A 26,614-nucleotide genomic window follows, 5' to 3' on the forward strand; every position below is an offset into this window, starting at 1 on the left:
GATCATCTGATTATAGACAATATATTATGCGTTTCTAGAGATTGAATTATATACAATATAACACCACCGAAAAAGTTTTACAAATTTATATATCAGTTCAGTAATAAATGGCTTTCATTTGGAAATGTCAGTCCTTGAAGTCGCTTGATTCCCGCCTTGCACCGAGAGACAATTTCCGTATAAATCCCAGTCAGGAATAGTAAAATTACTTGGGATGTAATGCATCTCTTAATCTGATTATAGAAGGGTCGGTTTTCATGAGACCTAGCTCGAATGACAGCTCGACCAATGAGTCCTACTCCATTGAAAAGCTCCAGTACGATTAACCGCAATCAACTGCAAATTGCATGAAAGGAGTTTTCATTTCTTTATTGGCGGAAGAAGAGCGGGTAGTCTATTTGTTTTCATAATCATGCGATTACTAGACAGTCCAGCATCCGGCAGCCGTTCAGCATTTTGAATCTTTTTGGATATGACACGAACCAGATCTCTCGCTTGCTTCAGACTGTAGGCTACAGAATAAAACCCGAGATTAGTTTTTCGAAGAAAGCGTCACAAAACCCTATTCTTTCAATACTCGCTAAAGAAAACTAGATATTGATGTAATCATGATCCTCATAAGGCCCCTTTGAAAAATAAACTATTCTTCTATTCTCCTAAATACATATTTTAAGTTGACTTCCCGTGTGAGTTAGCTTCCATGATTTTTAATGATAATAAAAAATGAGACATTTAACATATTCTATAACAAATTTAGATAATTAATAAGACGATCCTCAATATAATAATCTATTGGTTGCTTTTGCGATATTCATAGAGCAGTACACGACTAGGTGGCAACTGATTTGTGAGCTTTTAAAATAGAAGACATACTTTAAACTCAAGTACTTTTGAAAAATTTGATTTTCTTTAACTGTTTTATCAGCTACAGTTGTAAAGGTAAAATCTGATGATGCTTGTTTTCATAGCGCACTTGCTTTGGCTATGAGAAACAGGAGTTGTGATAAATTCGTATTCACCTTTAAGTCGTGCTAAAATATCTCCTAAAAAGTACTGGCTTTCAATCCATTCATCATAGTCCGGTATTAAGTCGAATGCTGTCTGTCCTTGATAATTTCGAACACGAAAGTCAGCACCTGCAAAAGGCCAAGGAGAAGAAAGGTCATTATTTTTCATCATTCGAATTAACATGAACAAACATCGCCTGAAAACATTAACTTGAAACAAAGGTCAAATCCAACAAGGCCAAAATAACGTCACAAATAGTGTCAGAATTTCTAAACATCTATCAAGTTATCTGAAAGGCTGTTCAAAGAAACATTAGAGGTTCAAAAGGAGCAAAGACAAAGCAATCCTTCTTAAAAAGATTATTCTTAAAAACAAGTAGGGTAAACCATTCAAAGACGGGTTTATGATACAAAAGCAATTTGTTACACTTCTGTCTTTTTGAGCAATCTTTTGGCGGTACAGAACTGTAGTAGTATATTGTGAAATGTCTGCTTTTTTGAAAGTCATTTTCTATATTATTACAGATATGTTTGATGGACCATGCCTCATGGGGGGAGGGGGGGTGGAACGGGGGTGCTACAGACCATTTGTTTTATGTATCAGACGTCTCTTTAAAATTCCGCTGAAGTGGACTTTTGCTCAAAGTCACTTTTGCTCAACGTCTCCGTTAAATGGTCGAAGGTTATTGGCAAAAAATGTAGCTCTCATACCATTTTCCAAGAGAATCTTTGCACCATTCAAGTTATTAGTTCTAGCGGCATAAAACAGTGGTGTGTGTCGATCTTCATTCAGCGCATTGACATCGGATCCCCGATTAATGAGCAGTTCCAGAACATCAGTCATATGTCGTTGGGATGCAGCTAGATGGAGCGGCCTGTGAAAGCAAAACTCTCTCTATCCGTTACTTTGCATACATAATCAAGTTACGTGCAAAGAAGTCATGCATAGTTATGAATCTTTCAATTTCTGGGTATGAATACAAAGTCTTTTTGAAAATTGAATAACAACATAAGAACGTGCTTGTCCGTCAGACCTTGTTTGTTAACCCTTTTGGCTGTTAACAGAAAAACCTGTGTATTCTTTGATCGCTTTCAATCGTACGTCCACAACCCCAGCTCAGTTCAAAGTTAGGAGTGAATGTAACGTAGGAGACATAAACATTATACCTAAGAGGTGCGGCTGCAAAATATCAAAAACTATGTCCATGATTGTCGAAATAAGATGGTTGACTTACGTATTCCCTTGCGAATAAAAAATACACGTTGATGCACCAGATGAAAGAAGAAGTTCGATTGTTGCAGTAAAATTCGAGCTGTAAGATTTCAAGAAAAGGTATCTAAGACAGGGAGAAATGCCAGTGACGAAATACTAATGAAAGCAAATACCAGTAGTTTATTCACAAAAAGCAGGAACTAATCGATTCTATGTTTTATCACGAGGTCCTTTCGATTAGCTACTATAATAAAGTATTAAGAGCCGGGCTTGTATAAAATAATGCAACATTTAATCAAACTATATTGTTAAATAAGAAGTATTTTTCAGGTGATTTCAGAATATAACAACTGAAGATGAAAATATTGCTTTTAAATACACAAACTGGAATATTTTCATAATGGTTCCATAAAAGAATTGGTGAATAGGATAAAAAGCTTCATATAATATATTTATACAATATCCAATACTTTTGCAAAATTGTGTTTAGTTTTACGCCTTCCAACTTGCATTCAATTATAAATTGCGATTCTTCAAAATAAGTACTGTTTTCAGCATAGCTTCAACTTCTCATAACAAGTTTTATTTTCCATTTTGTGTGACACGAGCTAGATATGCCCTGTTTTCTCGTCTTTAAAACATTAATATTTATATATTTTAGATTGCAGTTGTTGTATTATGCAAATACATAAATACATAAATACATTGATACATTTAACAAAACCAATAGAAAATAGGCTACCTTCATTACAATTTTATTCTTTGTGAAATTTTCTGATTAATGCAGATGTTTTTTCTCTGTCAAATCATCTTTGGTAAAGAAATTGACAGAAAATCGACTAATTATATTTTAAATTAAGAAGCAATTACAAAGAGGGAGATATTCACAAGGGTACCATAAAACTTTTAATCGTACCATGGTATTTTGTCCATGAGCAACTTCTCGAGTAAAAGGTCGGGTTCGCTGTCTTTGAAATCGAATGAATTGCCAAGAAGCCTACGACAAGTATAGCCGAGTAAATTGAAAAAGCTTTCTCATCGAGTTTCCATATTCTCTAGATGCAAAATGACAGGACAAGAACTACACTTCTATTTAATCTGACAATTCAAATCCACTAATGTAAAAGACGATTGGAAAAAAAGGAATTTCTAAACATATCCCATTTGACTTTGAACTGACTTGATTTTTTAAAAATGCTTAATTTTAAGACTATCAATTTGAAACTTGAAACGTTCAACTGGTATAAAATTTCGAACATAACTCATTACAATTTGAAATTGAATTGAACTTGAATTTCACAAACCAGCAAGCTGTATCCAAGTGATCATTGGCAATGGCAAGATGGACGAGACTGGGAGGAAGTTCCTAAAAATAGAGTTAGTCAAAAGTTATAAAATAAATTCTAAAATCAATATCATGCCTAAAACATATAGATCAACATCGTACCTAGTATATGACAAATCGATGATTGTTTTATTGGTTATCTAGCAAGCATTATAATACACCTGTGTACTAGTCTCAATTAGAACTACAAATAGCCTTGACAGGTCATCAGTAAACAAGAACAGGCAACTGTGGTCTGATGATCACATAAAGTGTGGAACTCAGAGTATCAACTCATAACCGTCCTGTTCTATACACCAAATAGCGTGTACACTCATGCAAGTATATACAGACCGGTAAACAGTTTATTTCAAGATTGGATATCTATCTGATTAGGTAATTCATGTTTGGTATTTGGGGTGACAAAATCTACCCTGCTAAAAGCATTATGAAAATAAATTCCTGTGTACATTAAAGGTCAGTGCGGACAATCAAAATAGTTCCCGTTACCGTTTCGTCTTCCAGTGCTAATCTGATTGCCCCATCTGAATCCGCAGCAAGCAGTGCTTGAATACCATCTATCCTTCCTTGCATTGCACAGCAATGAATAGGCATCAATTCCCGGCGATTTCTTGTTACCAATGAAATTCGTTTCTCGATCTACAAAGCCAGGAACAAGAATGGTAGGTTTATTCTCAATACTTCTATATACGGCTTGATGCTGCACACAATCTTACTTCTTCATGGAAAGAAAAAGAAACCAAAGATACAACTCACAAACACCTTGACCATAAAAGCAACGTTTGGTCCCCCTTCAAATTCTAGCAGGGGAGGGGGTGAGATATCTTCAAAAAATGGCATATGATACAAACTTGGTCTATATAAGACGATTCGGAAACAAAAAAGGCTGAAAATAACAACTGTCTTTGGCACAGCATAGGAAGATGAAAACAAAATTCTGAAACATGGGTGTCGTCTTGTTTACATTAAAGCCTGTGGTAATGACTTCATCAAACTGATCTAGTGAAAATAAGTCTCTCCAATTGAAAGCATGCAAATTGCTTTCTGTTAGGCAGTTTCTTCTAATGCAGTTGACTTCAGCATTTTAACAATACTCATTCCCTGTGCTTCTACTTCCGCTTATCGAGAGAAACTTTATTTATCTTCGATATTTAATATAAAATGATAACAACTTCGATGTGACAACAACAAAAAGCATCTTTTTAATATTTGGCTAATAAATGATAATTCCTAGAGCTAGAACGATAACGAAAAACGTCTATTTTGGATTTATACGTACCAGTTTGTTAATACACTCAAGTTGAGTTGATTCTCCATTTTCACCGTAACATTTCACATGCAATGGAGAGTTTCTATCCTCATCTAACACATTAATGTCAGCGCCAGATTCCAGCAATAGCTTAAAAAGGACAGTTAGTTTATCTTGCATCTTGCACAAACAGCCAAAGCAATAACATAGACAGATAAAAACAAACAAAGAAAGGAAGAGAATAATTTCTTAGAAAATGGAGTATATAACTCTGACATAAGGCAAACAAGTTTGGAATAGTTTTTAACATAAAGCTGTTCGTTTAAATATTCCAAAAATATAGTTAATATTTCTTTAAAAGTTCACTAAAACTATCCAATATCTAATAAAAGTAGACTGTTATGCTTATGACCTTACAAGAAATTAACATTTTTGGTCAGTATAAGCTACGCACACTGTACCTATGAAGTAACAAAAGGGATGCGCCAAGCAATCTGTACGCATGCGATAAGCTTATACGAATAACGTTTCCACAGAAATGGATAAGATTGATTGATGGCTTGAATCTTGTTTAATATTTTCCAATGCTTTTCCTAAAAAATAACTCGAAGAAAGACAAGCTACTCATCAACTGAAATCATATTGCTTCTAAAAATATCACTGAAACTTTTCATTTATAGTATAATTCCTACTCATGGTTTTGGCTATTCCAAGCTGCCCAAAAAAGTAGGTTGACTTGGGAATCATTTCACCAAGACATGCACAAAGCCAAGTTGAAATAGCTCTTAAAATACGCCAACAAACAAGATCTATTAAACGATACAATATAATGCTTCGTATCTGAAGAATACCTCCATGGTCATGGCGTCTTTTACACGGTGCAGAGGTGTCGCACCTCTGTAGTCAAGCAAATTTACATCGACTCTCTCAGCTAAGAGAATCTAGAAAAGAGAGCAGATTTCAAAAAGGCTATCGGCCATTAATCAGATACATTTCCAAAGTATTATTTGCCTTGAAAATGATAATAATTTGAGTATCATCGTGATACACTATGTATCATGTTCCGATGAGTCATAACGATGAAAACCATCTCAAGGAGATATATTTTAGAAATATTTTTTAGATAAAGATGAAAAGCTTAATCTTAAAGTTCGTTTGATGTTGGTAGCTCCAAATGCAGTTAGACACTTGCCTTGACAGCACCGATATTTCCGAAATAGGCTGCTGTATGAAGAAACGTACTGCCATTTAGACATCTACAAGAAGTAGAAGCGGTTGAGCTTGTTAATGCTTGCATAAAAAGTGGAAAAAATTGAATATAACAATGTTATCTGCACGGCACCCTCACTCTTCCTAAAGGTGAGTCTGCATCAGCCACGTAGCTGCAAAGGGGCACATGAAAATTTTGACAACAGCTTGCCCCTCTGGCTACAGTTTTTCCAAATGATATTTTGAAAATTTGGCATATTTAGAATTCCATGACCTTGATTTTGTCCAAATATATCTGTTTGTTATATATCTGTTTTCTTGTTTTAAAGCCTGCCCCCCTCAGGTATGGTTCTTGCTCGAGTTTGCCCTCCCTAGCCGACACTTACAGCTACGTTGTTGGTCTGCATGCAGGCTAAATATTGAGCATAACATAGAAAATACAGAAAATAAAATTGTTATCTCTCTAAAGTTGGGTCTGCACGCAGGCTAAGTTTGCATGGCAGAATTTTACAATCATTTAATCGATATTTCTTTATCGAATCCAAAGAAATGTAACAAGAAGCAGCATCATTGCTATTTTTTATCTTACCTATATAAAAATCAATGTTCAGGGGGTACTTAAGATGTTTGTCCTTGAAAATCACAGAAAAGAAAATGCAACTGTGCAAAAAATACATGTATCAAGCTATTTTCTTTAGCAATACTGTAACATAATAAATTAGGCCATGGTGCAAATGGGTGTAACTAACTGTGAAGCAAGAATTCTTTGCATATGAAAACACAAAACGACCTTATCCTCTTATCTCCTCTGTGGATTCAAAAGAAAAACGATCTTGAAATTAAAGTTACCCTGTTACAAAGAAAAGAGAAAAGCGATAGTGTGTAGCTGGACAATAACCTGCTTCTGAGACTAGCAAACTTTTTGATACCAAGATGGTGTTCCTTGAGGACGTGCAAAAGAGTGCTGTTGTCTCCACCGATGATCAGAGGTACTTTTGTGGTTAATTCGTTGCTTCTGGCTGAAGAAAAACTTTTTCGGTTAAACAATTTTCCTTTCTGATTACAACAACATCAGAGTTGAATTATCGTTCTAGTATAAACTTTTACGGAGGGGTAAATTTGATCTAGTTGCATTATATCTATAAAACCTTTAAACATAAAGGTGAGATCCAAATACAAATGCTGTCTACACTGAAGAAAAACTTCTATGCAAGGAATATGGATCGTTTAACGTAAAGCCCTCGGCTGCTATTAGTTGAGTACCAAATGACACAAGCATTCAAAATTGATGCACATACTAGTAAGCATCTTGCTCTAGCCTCCTGAAAGTTTTCAAACGAAGCATAGCTTTAATATCAGTAACACAAAGATTTAAGTAAATTAATAGACAAATATTTCAAGGCCAAACAAAAATAATTACCCAAGAACAGTTGCTTTAGGGTCCCTCAATGCCCAACCTTGAAAAAATGTGTGTTTTTTTCTAAAATAGTATCACTGCCAAAGCTAACCACTTACCCTTGTAGAATTCTTTCAGCTCAGAATTTCTCAGTAATTCCAAAGCTGTTTTGCCACTTCTGTTTTTCTTTTCAATATTAGCACCCCATTCTATAAGAAGCTGTAATCAACAGAATATCATCAGTTGTATTAATGTAATAATTAATATTGGAAAACATTGTATAGATACCCCATACTTCCCCCTTTTTGAGTTTCACATCTTTATTTCGTAAAATGATAAAAAGGCAATACATAATAAAAATACACCAATAATACAAACACCAAAAAAATCATTTCATTCCATCTCAGCCAGTAAACCTAACTCAAATGATAACAAAAATGGTCAACTCTACGCCAAATTGCTGATAATCCTTCTTTTTCTTAAATATGTACGTTGCGTGTGGTACTTCATCCAGAATAACGATAATATAGTTGGCAAATAAATTTAGTACCAGAATTAAAATTTTTTGGTTTGATTGTTAAAAACACGACGTTTCGAGCATGCACTCGTTATCAAGTGAGTGTCAATTAGCATGTTCATTTTCTTATTCACTAAAGGCTAACAATTGACACTCTCTAAGCCAAATCTGTCATTTCTACAATTAGGTAAATTTGCATTAGTAAGAAAAACAATATACAACGCCCTCGATGGACGTGTAAGCATCGTACCTGTCCAACCCTTTTATGAAGTCCTTCGAGTGCCAGAAAGAATGGTGTTACACCAAAAATATTCAAACAGTCTACGTCTGCACCACTTTCGAGAAGAAATTCGACAATTTCCTGAGATGAAGAATATTATGCTTTTATATGAGAAGAAATTATCCCGTTGATCTAGGGATATGCTAGGGCAGTAGCTTCATACAAGTGAATTTTGGCCTTGAATACAGTTGAGATGAAGTTCTCACGTATGAGAGAGATAGGTAAACAGTAAAAATACTGTAAAGTGCAGTATACTTCATTTCGAAGGCTCTATATGAAATCTCAAGTAAGGACAATGCCAAACTCTAGATTTATTACCTAGAGAACGATGCTCCTTAAGACTAAAGATCTTCACTCTGAGAATTATCACACAACTTACTAATTGTCCATTTCTACATGCAATATGCATTGCGGTGTTTCCAGACTTTTTGTCACGTGAATTAACAAAATTGTGGCTCTTCTCAAAGAATGCAACCTAGAAGAAGGCAAAACAAAATGAGGCGTTTAAAGACTATTATGATTGAAGAAAATGAGCATCAATACACGAATGAAAATTGGACATGGAGCTCTAAGTATTTTTTTAATATTAAGAAGTTAACAAGATGAAATTAAATAATAACATCTTACATACACTAAAACTGCTTAAAGCAAATATATCGAGAAAATGACGGGGAAACTGCTATAAAGCTTGTCGCACACTTAAAAGACAAACTTGCTTAGACGAGATAATATAGATTAAAATAAATCGATATAGATTTTCTGTAAGGTATATTATTTAAAGTTGGCTGTTAAAATCTTTTTTGGAAACAACTAGTGCAGCACAACACAGATATGTTAAAGTCAGAAAATGAAAGTACGACTACATAGTTAGCCTTAAATTGTCCTTGCATAGTTAGTCTTACCAATTTCTGTACAGACTCAAGTTCACCATTCTTAGCAGCTTTATAAAGAAGTCGTTGGCACTGCATGCTATTTCCAGGAAATACTTGATACAAAAATCTGAAACGGTGTTTGATAGAGTATAAATTGACTATTTCACAAGAAATTATAAAAGAAATTACAACGTTTCATGCGACTATCAGATGTAAAAAGCATTGAAGCACTTGTACTGTTATACAAAATGAATATATAAGCAAGAACTAAGATATGTACATAGAGTACTTCTAAGACAAGGAAGATATGAAATAAAAAACTTCTGAAATTATAGAAGTAAGAAAAGAAAATAAAAAATTTTCCAGCAAGGTTATGCAAAAAAATTCATCATTGCAAAAAATGATATGAAATTATATCTCAAGAAAATAAAATTTCTTACTTTGTGCCTTTTTTCAATGCCTTGTTTTTGGACCCACAGTCAAGATAAATCTGAGAAATATTGCTTGAATTTAATATAAAAACATAAAAAGAAAGTTAATACAATAAACATGCATCATTTAATCTTTCTATATGTTAAATCCGGCGTTCATTCGAAAGGACAGTGCTCAATTTTTCGCTATTTTTCGTTAAATAACAACAAGAAAGGTAGGTAGTTGGAAGATCAGTTCAATCTAATCTTATTTAAGAATGAAAGAAAATTGTTTGTTTTTTAATCAAGGTCGTAAAAAACATCCATTTCTTCTTAATCAATATAACCAATCTTCACAGTACTCTCTTTATAGGGTAGGGGCATTCATTGGGCCCAATCAAAGGGGGTGCCCATTAATAAATTTCGTCATTATAAAAGCATTTGCACTACCCTACCTCATATTGTGGGAAAGATGACGGTTGTAAGTCAAAAACGTCGTGCTTCTTGATACCAAGAACTTCCCGAGCAGAAACTACGAAACACAATAGTCATATTTGCGAATTAGACATTGCGAATTGGAAAAGATCACTGGTTATTTGCAATTTGTTCTAAGGATATCTTTCCAGAAATGAATAAGCTACAACAATTTTTATCTTGGAAAATTCGACATCCATTCTCGAATTTCGATCCTAACAAATCATCATGGGGGAATCTTAGAATAATAGTTTGATAATTTTCAGGCTAAGTAAAGTTAGACTTGGCATGAAACAAGGAATATTTTCAAAAGAGAGGTCTTTTTCCGTTTCTTCAAATGTTATTGATATACGATAAAGAGTACAAAATAAAAACATTAAAAAATTGTATGTTTAAAACGAGAAAATTTCAGAACTAATTTTTAACAAAAACGCTTGAAACCTTAAAATCTATGTTACATAGGCATGTCTCTATATTACGTTTCATTGAAATCTTATTTATGACCATATTAAGCATTTTTCGAAATAAACACTGACGACAAGTAAGATATACAAGTATCCAATACTGTTAACAGAAGAATAAATTATGACCAGAAGTACCTTTGTTTTTATCATCTGTCTTTAAATCGTCAAAATATTCACCTACAAAATTATTTTTGTATCAAAATGGCCCATCAGTTGTAGCATTATTGCAAGATCTGGCTAATTTTATTATCAAGTTGTATCAAGATGACTAAAATTTTGTACTAACAGGAATTTATAGTTCACAAGGCCTCTAAAGGAATGATCATTCATAACTGTATAAGATAGTAAATAAATTGCCTTTCTAAAAGCCTTTTCATCTTCAACTATTTGCTCGCGTGAATAGATATGTCAGTATCTGAAACTTTTACTTAGAAACAGACAGAATAAGGATTTTGTGCAATGATAAAAAACGAGAAGATAGGATGCTGCAATTAAGCCACTTTAATGGTCCAAGTGTCACACCACACCATTAGCTTTAGATGGATGCTAGCATAAAAATACCCCAAAAAAATTGCAATCTTCTGACAGGAACCAATTACGTATTGCAGAAAAGAAAGCATAGAAAAATCACCCGTCTCTACATCTTTGACAATAATTTTTCGGTCTTTAGTGATGCTTTCCTTCCCAGACACATTGTAAAATCCTGTTCCTCCAGTGATGCTCTAAAATGACAACCATTGACAGTTCAGCAAAGTTCGGCAAAAATTAAGCTCGGAGAATATTCTGAAGTGAAAATGGCAATTTTCGATCATATAGTCAGATTGTTAGCAATTCTTATAGACGTATTATAAACTGGCAGAAGTGGAAAAGTGGCTCAGAATCTTGGATAACATACTGAAACATCAGAGCAGCCCCTCTGCTCTCTTCCGTTTCCAAGCAATTTGAGCAGTCGATAGGCTACAGATTTGATGAATACATCGATAGAGTGATATTTCTGTCAAAGTTCCAGTGACGAGTTAAGGTTTAACATTCTTCAGCAAATTCTACTCTTGATAATTTCCATATCAAGCTTCCCATATTCTGGGAAAAAGAAAACACAAAAACCCAGAGCAAATTGGCTAATAATCTCAGACGTGATTTTGTTCCAATTGACAATTTGACAAAAGAAGAGAAAGTGTGAACAGAACTTCGTAAGCTTAGGATAACGTAGCAATGGTGGGAGACATACCAAGTTGATCATCATACTAGTGACCAGCTCATTGATTGTCAAATTGCTGGAAGGGAAAATGAAAACTGGTTTCTGAATATAATTTTGTAGAAAGAAAACGAGGGGAATTGGTGGGAATACTTAGCTGGAATAAAATATATTTCAAATAGGGGGAAAGGAGAAAACCTATAGGGCCAGAGTGACTGTCTTCTATAGGGAGTCCATTTTCTGAAGGTTATCAAGGCGTTGAGCCCAAGATTTGAATCTTATGCAAAGCTAATTGTACGCTTTTTGGAGGCTAATTGTACGTATAGAACGTTTGCTATCATTGTGATCTTTATTTAGTTTTTATGATTTCGCAACAGCGATCCTAGACAAAGGATTGTGAAGGACACTCATGAAAAACTGACATTCCGAATAGCGCCCCTCGTGGGTTTCTGGTTGTTGGGTCGCTGTTATCTATGCCCTCGTATGTCTTTCTGCCCTATTACAGCTGACTTCTTCTGCAAATTTCAAGGGACACCTACAACCACTTCTTATCTAGATTTTAAACTGTAACATGGTGGTAGTGACTAGGCCATTTTCTCCTTTTTCCTAATCTTCTTTTAGAATTTATAATTTCATCTACACATTTTATTTATTTAGTTTTTAACTTCCATTTCTCAACAAAGTATGAAAAAGAAAACACAAGTATTAATATTAGGGAATAGATAATTGCAATTAAATAACGTTTGAGATGGAGAGTAAAGCTTGTGAGATTCAAGATTCAATTTTTGCAACAGGTTTCTACCACCGTGCCATTTTTGTGTTATTTTTCTCAACGAAAAGGCACATAAATGCTCAAAACATGAAAAAATGTGATAATGTTTTGTTTATATTATACTTAAGCATTGCAGAAAAATGCAAGTTAAGGAAAAATGCAGTTTAAGGCAAAAACCTGGGCACAATTACAACTTCATATCGTTCCTTGATTTTCTGTGCAACTATAGATCTTATCTGCAATTAGAAACAAAAAGCTATACATAAAAAAGAAAACTGTTTAACAGGTAAAATTAAAAAAAACAATTAGAAAATCAAGCACGAGAGCAACACTTCAAAAGAGAAGGAAACCAGAAATTGTTTTTGCTGTTGATCGAGGGAAGCATTCAGTTCTCACGTTTTCATGCTTGTTATCTGTTTCTATTTAGTATCCTCTAAATAGAAACAGATAACAAGCATGTGTATGTTTTAGGACAACGGAAACCTACACTAGACTAAACAGGCAATGTTCAAATTCTTTCGTCACACGTCGGGAATTACGAAACGCTGGCTACTTTTCAAACTTGATTAGAAGAAAAATCGGAACAACTATATGTGGCTTTACATATGTCTACTTAACTGGAGGAAAACAAACCATGATTTACACATCGATATATAAACAGGACAAAGAACATCTGACAGCATAGGGCTCAAAGATTGATTGGCCAAGAGCTTATAGTAAGTCATGTGACCACTCTCGCAAATGAGTCATGACTTGGTCTAAACCTGTTTACATGTTTGGGGATATGATTGGCTAAGTGGCGAGAGAGGCAATGTGATGTAAGGTAAACTCTCTGCCAATCAAGATTTGTGCTTTGTCTATCTGAAATGTTACACTCATGTGTATAGAGACAAGAACATTCGTGTCTCTAATAGTTTTACCATTACACTGATTTCAAACATCAGGAGAAGAGAAGTCTTTACCTCAATACGAACATCAAAAACATGCTTCACCCACGAATAGCATTCTGGTACGTTGAAGGTTTGCTCCAGCTCCCGTGTCTCTGAAAGAAGTATTTTAAGAAACTATTTGTTAAATATAAAACAAAACCAAGTAGAGGAGGAAAGTACCAAATGAGAGTGTAGCCAATTAAAAAGGAGAAGAGGATTGTAGCGAAAAAGAGGGCTACCTCAAAAATATCTGAGCAATTGAGGATCAGCAACCGCAAATATTTTATGCAAAATGAACAGTATTTTAACATTCTGCTGTAAAAAGAATGAATTTTCTGAACAGGTGTCTTAAGGCTCACCACTTTGATTTCAAAATGCACGCAATGTGATTTAACTTCTTTAAAGGAGATATAGACATGTCAAATCACGGTGGGATTTAGGAATTTTTTCTCCAGTTTGGTATCATTTTAATGTACTGCAAGCAATTATTTTGCTAGAAATTGTGTGTAGGTAAGTGTGCTTTTTGACCCATAAGCCCACTAGACTGACAAGTTCATATCAGAATACTCATTCATATACTGCAATAACCAACCTGATTCGATGTCTTCAAGAGACTTTTCCAGCTCGGTTTTTCTGCAAAAATCAGAAACAGAAATAGAATTGAGAGATGTAATGATGATGTCATCAAACCCTACTTCCAGAATCTTTTAATTTTGACTACATTACCGGAAAGCACACGATGAAATACTTTTGAAAACTGCAGAATCAGTTGATCTGTTACAGATCTGTCTCAAAAAATTTGTTACCTATCAAACCACTATAACCAAACCATTGGTTCTTAAAGTTATGAATCAGGCCAATACAATAGTAATTCGTTAACAAAACATGGGTCTTTCATTTACCAAATTTCAAGAAATCTGTAAAAAACTCAATTAATTTTTCATATTAAGTAATATTCCAGTGCTTTGTATTTTTATGTGATCAAAATTAAAAATCATAACAAAATTGTGATGTCATCACTTGATGTGTTGCCACTTAATTTAAGTAAAAGTGAATTTTTCATGAACTGAAACAAAGATTGTTTTTTTGGTGCGAGCTACATAAACAAGGCAGTACATAGTATGGGAGTGTGGTGTTTGTTTGGCTCGTGCGATAGGTGCGGAAATTCCGTTAATTTGAATTTTGCTCAATATTTTAAAGACAAAACATGGAAATTTAATCGCGACCTTAATAAAGATAATACAGAAAGTGAGCGTTTAATTATGCAGGGTGAGACATTTACAGATGCTTAGAAGACTTGCTCACAGGTTTCAAAAACTGAAACTCGCTGACTGTTTGCACAAGTTTAAACAAATCAAGAGATGAACAGCAATAACTGAAGGATAAAATCTAACCACGACAATTTCAACTGAAAACGGTTCTTAAATGGCACCTTTTTAGGTTTGCAGAAGTAGTGAGATTGGCCTGTAGTTTTTGAAGCTCGTCGCTCACAGCTGTGTTTTTTGACTTCAGCTTTTCCTGAAACAGAAACAGACAAAGTCGGTTATAATTCCAGCTCAAAGTCTTCGAAGGATGACATAAAAGCAATTTTGATCACTTTTAAGAGTTATCAGGCAATATATTTTAGGCATCATAAACGGCAAGATATAGATTTTTCAACATACCATTTTATCAACAACAGCACTTGATTGCTTGAATCTGTAGCCACACATGAAGAAAAATGCAAAGTAGGCACATTCTGACATGACGTCGCCCTATAAATGCAATAGAAAGCATAATGAGGCCTCATTGTCAGCTCTAGGTCATTTAGTTGCTCTTTACCCCCATCACATGGTGCACCTAGCAAATAAAAGGCATAGTAACGCTAGAAAATTACCACTCAATAAAACGAATTATCTTTCAATGGTTGATAAGAAAGTGATAATCAAGCTTGTGCGCCAAGATTTGTTAAAGATATTCTTTTTAAATTCTCAGGAAAAGAAAATAGACTTTGTGATACTAGCCTCTACTAGATCTTCTGCAACAAATGGATTTGAACACTTGAACATTTTGGCAATTGTCCAGAGAACCAAATTCACGGTCCACCTTTACGAATATGGAATTAGTTAGTACAAAAATAACAAATCAATTAAAAGTGTTTAATGAGTCATAATTATAATTATAAAAGGTATTAACTAGCTTTGTGGGCTTTTAAGGGTATTATTTCATTTAGGAAGTTATGTTTTTCCATTTTGGCCGGGGTTTAATTTGGGGGTGCTTTTCTATTCTATTCTTTATTATATCTTAAGTGCAGGTCTCATAAATGTTTCACAACACAGAATGATAATAATCCTTTTTCAACTAACAGCTTAGCATTGAATTATCAATTATGAAGACAGGTAGTCTTTAAACTCTGACCAGGACAATAGCTTAGATTTTGACCCTTTACATATTGCAATTCAAAGTTGTTTTTAATTTTTGTGGGAAACAAGCAAATTGCGCGATTGGAAAATTTCCGGGGTTGCAAATCAAACTCCTGAGAGAATGTTGTACTCGAATTCACATGCAAGTCAAACAGGAATGTCGACCTCTAAGAAAAGACTTAGATAATCTGTTTGGATTTTGAATTGAAAAAACTCATCGAAGCATTTTCTTTATGGCATCGTAAGACGTGGATAATTTCCTTCCAATATACCTGTCATTTAGAAGTACTTCGGTTGTAAAGGTCTCTGGCACAAATGAATTGACTAATGCAGATAAAACCCTGAAAAGGAATCAAACAAGCATGTACTCTATATGCTTAATCTTAATTAGATTATTAGTTATCAAAGTTATGGTGAGACGGTATTTGCGTATACACTTTAGCGATTGGAGATTTAAGAAAAACGATCAGTTGAAGAAAAGAAAATACATCAATAGAAATAAGGGAGAAACTTTTCACAGATGGACGAAATGTAGTTCAATTCAAAAATGTTATCAAAGTTGAAATAAGTATCTGAATTATAGTGTTATATCAAGAGAAAAGAACGATTTTAACAGATACAGGAAAGGTCACGAAAACGGCATAGTTTTCTTTAAAGAAGCATCTGGTATATATATAAAAGTGGTTGATGAAATTAAAGTACTTGGTAATAAATAGCTAAAAACCTGCTATCTGATAGATCATCCAGGCTCTAAAATTGCAAAAAGCAACATATTTCAAACAACAAATTCCATCAATTACATCGGCTATCGCGATAATTCAATGGCAAAAAATTTTTATTTAAGAACCGTGTAGCCAAAATCAATTGGCAACTTAGAAGAAAACTTACATAGTTGTTTTCCGTGAAAAAATAAACATTCCAGAAAGTATTTCAATATTTAATAGAATGAAAATAAATTTTCCAGGAGAAGAAGATCGGATTAACAATTCGAAAGTTTTTAATGATGACATACTACTTGTTGCATTTTAGAAATTATTATTTACCATCTCCAAATCTAGTAATGTCAATTAGGTAGATACTTTTGCTCATGAGTTCTATGTATAGAAATATTTGCTATGAGTACCATAAAAGAAATCCAGTGCTCCTTAGACATTTTTTAGCAATTCTGAAAGAAGTAAAGCCTCCTAACCTCGTAAAAAATATCATATCTCCAAATAATATTCTACTTTGTCTTTTGCTTATTCTGGTATGGAGGATCTTTTGAAAGGGTGATTCTTTTAAAAAAAGTGAATCTTGCGAGTGCGTGAGTGAGCTTGAACGTGAGTGCAAAAGCTAAGTGAGCATGTGAGCGAATGAAAGCGTGAATGAGTAAGCGAGAGAGTAAGCGTAGGAGTGAGTGAGTAAGTAATAGAATCTATTTTGAACTTGTTCTCTGTAAGGCATTGGGATGTTTCTAGCGAAACTCTGAAAGCCCGAAATATTTTTCCAGCTATAAGCATTAGTTATTAATTTTTACTCACCAGCACACCTCTTTTGAGCTTTGAGCCATCTTTCGTCATCTACGAGAGATTGAGCCATCAAATATCAAACTTTTAGAATAATAATCGTGTTATAATTATAATTCTAAGTATTGTAATTCCTTCAATGTAAGCAAATTTGTCAACCATATGTGCTATCCATACGTGCTATCAATGTTGCATTGTGTCAATCAGTACTATTCTATTGTTTGAAAAACTTTGGCCGCATTAAATACAGCAAAGATGTTTCAGTCACTATCAGAGTCGACTACTTGATAAAACTCAAATGAATCACATTTACATCTATCATACCTAAGGAAAAATATTTATAATTTAAATATAACTGCAAAATATGATCGTGTTCCTAGATTTTCTTTAAATTGCTCTTTCCAGTTCATTTTACATTAGGATATCCCTTGATCAGATGATAATAAGAAGTAAAATTGAGAAAATTTATTTGAATAAGACAGGTAAAACGGCTGACATAGATTTTACACATGAAGTTCTATGAAAAATAACAATAAAACAAAACTACCTTCAAATGAACGTTGATCAAATCCAAAATACAATAGTCGGGATCAGGGTAGTCATTTGGCTTTATTTTTTTCCGATTAATCATCTCTGCATCTCTAAAATTTGAAACCCGCTACTTCAGATAGACAAATTTTCAACTAGGGTAGTGAAATGAGACAGCAAAATTATGAACTTCAAGTCACCAACAGAGCCGGGATTTGGCACAGTCACTAGACACTACATACTTTTAGAATACTACATACTCTTAAAATCATTGAACAAAACAAACCAGAGAAAAGGGTAATGGAATTCAAGCTGCACTCCGTCAATAACAATGACGACTTCATAGGACAAATTTCAACCCGGGTTGTCTTTCACCTCAAGCCGAGACGAAACTTGGGATTGAAATTCGTTCATATGAGCTGATTTTCAGTCCCAAATCTCCTTTCATTTATTTTATTCCTTCATACAACTCAGACCAGATTGAGCCAACTTCCAGTTTCAAGGTCAAGTAGGTTAGATATACTACAGGTTTCGAAAATTCTACCAATTGAAACCGAACACCTTTTGGCTTTTATCACTCATCTAGCAAAAATTACCTCTGAAATAGCCTCTGAAATTCTAGCAAAAATTAATAGCTAAAATAAAGCTACCTAATTATTCAGTTTGGTAAAAACTAAAATCTGCTTGAACACTGAAAAAACTTTGAAATGAGATGATTGAGGAATAGATATAATTTTTTATTTAAATTCATTTTCTTTTCCTTTTTGAGAGCCAAGGATCAGGTTTTTGTAGAGTTTTTAAGTATGCTTCCCATTTCCAGTGTTCACTTCTAATTTTTGTCGTCAATCTGTCACGAATACTTCGCAATAATCTGTGACGTCAGAGGAAACAAATGAAACATTACTGAACATGAACAGGGGAATTCTTGCAGCACTACTTTGAACATACAAATACTCTAACGATTCTTTGATTATTCATCACGGGTAAAAACTGGAATATTTCAATGAAAACAATGAAATTATGTTTTGAAACAAGAAAACGTGAGTTTGGGATGTAAATTAGGCAGCCTAAACGTGTAAATTAGGCTGTTTGGCATTTATGGCTAAACAATTTCCGACCAAAGGTGTGTAAGGAGGGCCTAATCTTATTTATTAAAACTCATATGACGCAAATTATGCCTGTTCATACCTTTCTTCTACTGCTTGTTTCAAGGACCACTGAAACGGTAAAAGAGAATTTAGGTATTTCAAAATCATAATTTATCCTACAGTTAAGACGTTAAAAAGCAAAAATACTTTGAAAGAAACTGCTACCATGAGGCATGAGTTTTGCAAAGAATGGCAACAATAGACGTTAAAAGATCTACAGAGGCAGATTTGTGTTTTAGTTTCAAGGTTAAGCTGTTTCTGCATTTTCTCTGTAAAGGGAAAAGTTGCTGTCCCCTGAGTTAGAACGCTATTTTTTCGCAGATGTGTGCAATGTTGAAACTATCTATCTAAACAACCGGCTAGATTAATAACAACATGATAAGCTAAGTCAAATTTTATACTAAGTTTACTTTGCAAATAGAAAAGGTACCTTCTTTTTACATGGTTTCTTTTCTTCCTCTGTGGTTGGTTTTAGCACAACAGACCTTGATCCAAACCCGGACAGCAAAGATTTGTCAACTTCATATGCTTGCGTATTCTGCTGTGTCACTGGAGGGGCCCACTAGAAAAACATGGAAATCGAGAACATAAAATTTCTCAACAAATGCCGGGACGTTGCAGATATACGGCAAATGAAAAGAAGATGGGGTACCCGATCAGATCTTGGTCATCGAGGCTATTAAACTGTCTCTCATTTGCAACAACGAAAAAGTCCTTAACGAAAAGAAATAAGAATACAATATAATATTTTAGTTCATCACAGGGAGGCATACTGGAGATTCCCTAGTTTCAAGCAACGTGTTTCCATCACAGGGGTGATAGCCGACAGGGGCATCATGATACAGATGGCTCAACAAATACAAAAAAGGTAATGTAGGGAGTCAGGTTTATATCAAGACCAGCTTCTCACAAGACTTTTCAATAAACATGTCTAAGAAAATCTATTAGTGGTGAGAGAAACATAGCCACGCATACAGAATGGCATGGTACTACACACCCTGAAAAAGCTTGTCAAAATGAAGGGGCTGCAAATATAAAAATGAAGACCGTCCAATAGAAACTTAAAAAACTTTTCTAACGGAGTGCCTAGAACAGCAAAAAAGGAATAAATCTTACCATAACACGCAGAAAATTAATGCTTAGGAAAAAAATCATACACGTAATATGTAAATTAGCCTGTTCTTGTTATAAAATCAACAAACAAATATTGCAAATTCTTGTTTTATGGGTGTTATCACTGTAATACTTCAGTTATACTTTTTAATAAACGACCCAAGCCATAAAAATTCTTCTCTCGAGTCGTACCAGTTACAGTATCATCAAAAAGTATATTTGAGCAGCTGCAGTATACAGTGTTCTAGTCCCTAGTTCAGGAGACTATGTTCTGGTATCTAGTAGCAATTATGGGGAAAAACTACTTTGAAAAAGGCAGTCGCTTCTCTATGCTTGACAGAACCTCAGTGAGCCATTAGCTCAAACAATTTATTTCTTTAATAACATCAAGATAAGAAGCTTATCTTTAAATACTAGGAAAATCCTAATCCCTAAAGTAAATGATTATTTCCTATTGTGCGATACCAGAAACATTTAAATATGATCGGTGAAAAACAAGAGTGAGTCTAAGAATAAACACAGGCTCCAAGCAATCTTGAAATGCTTTGGAAGTCAAGTCAAGATTTAATTATCAAGCTTAATATTATAAATATATGGAAAAGAGGCAAAACTGCATCTGACGTCAGATGATATAGCTATTATGGCAATGTCACGGCATCTTGTGACAAATCCACAAACAATCTCAAAGAAAGAGCATCTAGAACTGGAAGAGGATACACTACAATTTTAGACATGGCAGAAGGGTTTGACGTTCATAGACTGACAGGAGACAAAGAAGCGACCAATCCAACACTACAAGATAAATGTCGCGCGGTAATATTAGACGCAAGCGGCATTGAGAACAGTGCAGATCTCCGTAAAAAGTTGAATTTACCAGGACCGCTGATCGACTTTCTAACAAAACAGTTTGGTTCTGATGATTTCTTTATCAACAAAGAAGATGTAACGGCCGAAGACATTTCAACAGAAACCTACAAAGCAACATGCATGCTCGACAAAAGGAATGTTCTTCTAAAATGCATCCCTAATCGAATACTCTCCGAGGAAAACCGAGAAAAAATCCAAGCCTGGAGAAAAAAGGATCTTAAAGGAATACAACGTTGCCTTGTATCATTTCAAGAAGGACAGAAAGAAATCTTTATTTTAGAAGGAGGGCTTCATGGTATAAAAGATATCATTGGAATAATGAAAGGAAAAGATATGCGACCGGACGAGATTTCTATATGGTATTTGATGAAAAGAGTCACAGAAATACTTCAAGGTCTCCAAGAGAAGAAACTGCAGTACCAAGAACTTGACATGAGCAAAATATGTATAACAAGCACTGGAGATGTTTGCATGTACAATCCAATCCGGTATATTAGTGAAAATCCAAACAACGACCCATTTGCAATATCTGAAAGCGGATCCTCAGCAATATACACCCCGCCAGAAGTGATTTCAGGTGAACAACCAACCATTAAATCAGATATATGGATTGTTGGATGTGTCCTCTATGAAGTTGCAATGCAAAAGCCAGCATACTCTGTTACCGGAACTGATATATTTGCATCCCTTAATGAAATTGTTGAGGGCAAAATGCCAGAAACACTGGACAGTGAATACTCTAAAGACCTTCAGAAGATTTTAACATCATGCTTACATGTGCAAATGCAAGGGCGCCCGGGCTTAGAAACTCTTCTTCAAAAGGCCGAAGAAAAACTGAAAGATGGAGCGTATGATTTTAGCAAGTGGCTTCAGAATCAATAAACAATGTTAGTGAACAGTAAAAGAGCTTACGTAGAAGTGTAATAACAAAGGGGACAAGTTTTCACAATAAATTCAAGCAAATAGGTTTTTTATTAATATTACTTTCACATGTCACAAAAGAGATTATCTATATAACCGAAAAACATTCGTTTAGAAGTGTTTATTATTTTTTTCATTATTCTTTGATGAAATAATCATAGCTACTTATAGTGCATCACGAATATATTGTAACGTATGAACCGTTAAGAAAGACATCAAAGATAAAAATTAAAATCTTGTAAAGAAGAGACGTTGGAATAATAGCCTAATGTGATAGGCAATCAATTAAGATTGGTTTAGAAAAAAGAAACTTCTTATTCACAGAAACGATATGAAGAAAATAACACGATAACACAATTAACAGTAGTGAAAAGAGCTAAGCGTCGATCAAAAGGATGTTTTCCAACTGCCAACAAGTAGATGATCGAATGATAAAACACAGTTGCATAAATGAACTGTCGTTAGCCATGGAGTAAGTGAGTTACTTTACGGGGATATTCCTGAAAAAGACTTTAGCAAATAGAGATTAAGCATTAACCAGGCTGCAAAGATAAATATAGAGATAATATACCATTCCCTGTGTTAAGAAATCTAATGATTTCAAGATAAATTTATCTCTGAATCATTAGGCCTGCAAAAAAAAGAAAATGTGCATGACACCTTACCTTATTTGCAAGCCAAATGAAACTAACCAGAAGCATTCAAAAAAAGTTAATATGAAATCGTTAATTAGAAAAAAACATCTGACGTATGATATAAATATTATCTCACCGTAAACTGCTTGGATAACAACGTGTTCTCATCTTTCTGTTGCAGGAAGTCAGATCTTTCCCATACAAACCAAATATCATTGCATACTAGGGACCACAACAGGTTGAACACCTATAAAAACAGAAGTTCAGCAAAAACATAATATCTAAATATTCAATCTAAATCAATGAACCTGTTGATGAGCTTTATGTATAATACAAATCTTCTGAAACCTTTCAGAAAGGCAATAAATATAATTAAACAAGTAGCTAAACAGTCATCCAACATTTGAATTTAATAGCAACATATAATTTCTGTATGAAAACCCTATAGTTGCCAAAAGATGGTGAGTGTGCCTTGAGAGAACAGTTGCAGCAATATGTCACAACTTCTAACACCAAACTGAGATAATCTAAGGCCTCCTGTCCATTAAAAATCCTAAATTTGGCCTCTTCATTTAAGGCCATCTTGAATTAGCCCCAACCCCTACACTTGTTTTAATACCAGAATAAATCAAATATTTGTCTGTTTCCATTATTTACAGAGTGCTTTTATTTTCAGCAGACTTAAAAATGATCTTAAAAATGAGCTATTAAGGCAACTTGTAAACAATTTTTCCAAGCATCCCTTACTTACGCACTTTTCAAAACCCCATCCAGAAACATCTCAAATTAATAAGCTCCAGGATTGGGGATTGGGGTTTAATCACAGCAGCCTCTCCTTACCCTGAAGAACAGGATTTATCAGCAAATTTTGAAAGCCTTTCATCACAAAATTTATTTTTATATACACTTTTTTGGGCAGACTATTGATTGTAAAAAGCTTTTTGGTAAGAAATTAGTTCTTGAAGTTGGCTTTGAAAAAAGCAAACATATTGAGTGACACTAAAGCTTTTCGTCTGACACTCTTCAGAGTATAAAAATTCAGAACATAGATCAAAACACTGAGCTAGGGAATATGTATATACCCAGTTGTGCATCAAAATATGCCAATTAGAGGAGCAAGCACATGACTGTTGAGCAGGACTTTCTGTAAGAAATAGCCCACACGAGTGGCCCAGCGCTTGCGTGATTCCTATTGCACAAGCGTTCGCTCTAAAAATGATAATATTCAACAATGCTAAAAGCGTCCATCATGTTTATAAAAATCGTATGATCCTTTTGTTAAAGGTAATATCAAATGAAAACGAACTGTTACGATGACCTTTAATGCATTCCAAAAAAGATTAAATACCCAATACAAATGTGCTTTGTTTATAAACTTTATGTACATCACAAGGTTCATATAGATGTTATTGCGGGATGATTGCACAATTGTTCTTCTTTTTTAAAAACGCTTTTACTGCCCAGAAAATTTTCAAAGTGCTATTGTAGTTCAAAGTGCCAATAGTATTCCTAAACATTCGCGGTGGAATTGATTTTCAAATGCATTTTCTTGTGGAAATGTGGTTATGTCAGCTTATTTATACTTCCTGTGTTTTGTTAGATCAGTTTTTTATTGTCTATGTCACTTGCTTGGGTCACAAACGATGACTAGAAATGTGTTAACTGATGAGACTTTTATTCCTAAAAATTTACCATTTTGCGCCAGTGATCAAACGCTCATGTGGTTGGGTTTGCGCAAAAGCTGATGCGAGCAATCATTTGCAAAACGAAAAGGCCTGGTTGAGGCTGCCCAATCAGTGTTGTTGCCAATTGAAAATGTTACCAATAAGTTTTTGGTACAAAATATTAAAAATAAATTTTAAAATCATTTCTTAACATTAATTTGGCTTTTTCTCTACATCCTTCCAATTCAATGTCAAAGCAAGTAGGGTTGTCAAATTTCATTGACACTTCATTTTAATTTGTATATAGTGACTTGTTTACCATAAGCAAGATATACAATAATATTCTTTAGAACAACTTAAGCGGGACTACATCAGACTTTAGAAATAACACCTTACTTGATCAGTGTCTTTCATTGCAAACATTCTTGCATCTATTTTGAAATTCTGTGGTATTATTTCACTATAAAAAAACAACTCATATCATTATTTGACAAAAGATTTAGAGTGCTTATTAAATGAGTTTTTTCTTCAATATTGCTTGCATTATTAACAGTAAAAAGAGTAGCACCTCTTGGATATATATATTTCATTCTTTAAAGATGTCAATTTTTAAGCATTTACACAGGAGTGTGTTCAGAAATAGTAATGTTGGCTTGCATATAAAGAAAGTAGGGGCAAACAAAAGATTATCAAAATTTGAGGAATGACAGATGAAGAGTTGGTTTTCTATTATTTAAAGTCAATTTTTTAATCTGCCCAGTAATTCCCAAGTTTTATCAGCATCAGTTCCATCTCATGCAAGGCTATTTTGATAAATTCAACTACAGGACTTAGGGTTAAAATCCAAATTGGCAAGTAAGAATTATATATACTGGTGTTTGAGTTCTTGAACCATCCATTCTACTCTTGTTTCTTTCTGCACCAAAGACAGGCTATAGAAAAAATTTATTTTGTTACAAAAGAAACTAAATATCTTAATTCATTTCTCAAAAATTCCAAATAGCGTAATTCAAATTTACAATAACATGTTAGTCCAAGTAAACATGTTTAAATTACTTGAAAAGGGTAACATTAAAATGAAAAAGGAACAAATTGCTGTTAAGTTGATGCAGGATACGGCTGATACAGCCAGGATACAGAAACCATGAATGGAAGATGACAGTTGGGGGCAGTTGATACTAGAGATCTTTTCTGCTGACTAACAGGTCATCTGCAAGTACAAATAAATGCTGGTGAATGACTTTGGTTCCTACACTTCATAATTTTCTATTTTATCACAATTCACATGACATTACAGTAAATGCCAAAAATACAAAGAGAAAACATTTAAATGACATACCCATCAAAACTTCTTATCTTTTTGAAAGGCTTTCCAGTCAGGCCTATGTGTGAAAATTAGTGTCATTGAAAATATTACATTAATCCACGGGCGCCGGAGAAGGGGGCACAGGGGGTCAATTGCCCCTGCTGCTTTTGATAAGAGGGGCAAAGGGGGCTAAAGTGCCCTTTTTATAGAAGTGCTCTTTATGCTGGCTTTTTGTACAAAATCCATGAGATTCATATGAAATCCTGACTGAAGTGCCTAATTTATGACGACATTTCTTAAAACTTGAGAAGGAATTTCTTATGCCAAAATTTAGCCGATTTTTGAGATACTGGCAGAAGATCGAAACAAAATGACAGTTACGAAAGAATTGTTTGTACCTGGAAATTATTTTTTCAAATACCCTTTTACTCAAGCCCGCCCCCCTTGCCCCTTCCGGTGTCCCTGCATTTTCAATTATAAGCTAGATATCTTAATTCATGCGTCATTCTTGAAGCATCACGTAGCCTTGAATTAAAGAATAACAAATCTTGGTACTTCATTGTTTAGTAAATAGTAATAACTCCAAAGTGAGGGGCAAAAGCTAGATCTATTGGACATCAAACATCCTAAAGAAAACAAGAAGCGTTTATATCATTGCTTTGCGGATAAAGACGAAAACGAGAGTCCAGGCACAAGAAAATGCAATGGCTTACTTTCAAGCAGCATCTTCATATTATATCCCTTGAGCAAATCAACCAAAACATTTTCCATAAGATGTCCCGTTGAATGACTGAGTCTAAGATTCATCCATGCTGTAAAACCATTTATTCTAGTGCTTAAAGACATTGTCTTTAATAGAATAACAAGATATAAACAACAAGGCCTTGGAGAGAGAGCTTCGAGAATCGCCAGTGATGAGTTTCCTTCAAATTATGCAACAGAATAACTTCATTAACTTTCCAAGAAATAAGTGAAAATTATTTTTTTCAGATTTTGGTGCTCATCAGGTTAAAAATTTCCATAAATTAAGATATATAATTGTCTTTCCATTTTATATTTCGTCCGTTTGATCTTTTCATCACTCTGGCCTAGCAACAACACCAACAAATTCTAAGGCGACTCTGCATATTAAGGTGGATGTGGAAATTTTTTAATTTTAACCACCATGAAATACTTTCAAATATGCAAAATTA

General features: G+C 34.2%; 1 protein-coding gene across 1 annotated transcript; it reads right to left on the reverse strand.

The window, feature by feature from the left end:
- Positions 1–5: 5 nt before the first annotated feature.
- Positions 6–26,544, reverse strand: LOC148957641 (uncharacterized). Its single transcript, XM_089114815.1, has 37 exons — positions 26,135–26,544; positions 25,455–25,497; positions 24,988–25,047; positions 24,512–24,575; positions 22,588–22,698; positions 19,346–19,477; positions 18,956–18,984; positions 17,787–17,880; positions 17,255–17,293; positions 16,459–16,484; positions 16,007–16,075; positions 15,336–15,417; positions 14,997–15,086; positions 14,765–14,850; positions 13,925–13,965; positions 13,366–13,445; positions 12,581–12,639; positions 11,665–11,710; positions 11,068–11,158; positions 10,572–10,613; positions 9,954–10,030; positions 9,529–9,578; positions 9,119–9,215; positions 8,596–8,691; positions 8,187–8,297; positions 7,539–7,638; positions 6,922–7,042; positions 6,007–6,070; positions 5,666–5,755; positions 4,845–4,964; positions 4,055–4,204; positions 3,525–3,586; positions 3,137–3,217; positions 2,243–2,320; positions 1,719–1,882; positions 1,020–1,136; positions 6–512 (listed from the first exon to the last, which is right to left on the reverse strand). The coding sequence occupies exons 1-37, from the start codon at positions 26,265–26,267 to the stop codon at positions 361–363; spliced, it is 3,147 nt and encodes a 1,048-aa protein (XP_088970941.1). The 5' UTR covers positions 26,268–26,544; the 3' UTR covers positions 6–360.
- Between the last annotated feature and the right edge of the window lie 70 nt (positions 26,545–26,614).

The sequence above is a fragment of the Rhopilema esculentum genome, chromosome 21, assembly GCF_057945365.1.
Source record: "Rhopilema esculentum isolate cy_ngs chromosome 21, ASM5794536v1, whole genome shotgun sequence".
NCBI lineage: Eukaryota > Metazoa > Cnidaria > Scyphozoa > Rhizostomeae > Rhizostomatidae > Rhopilema > Rhopilema esculentum.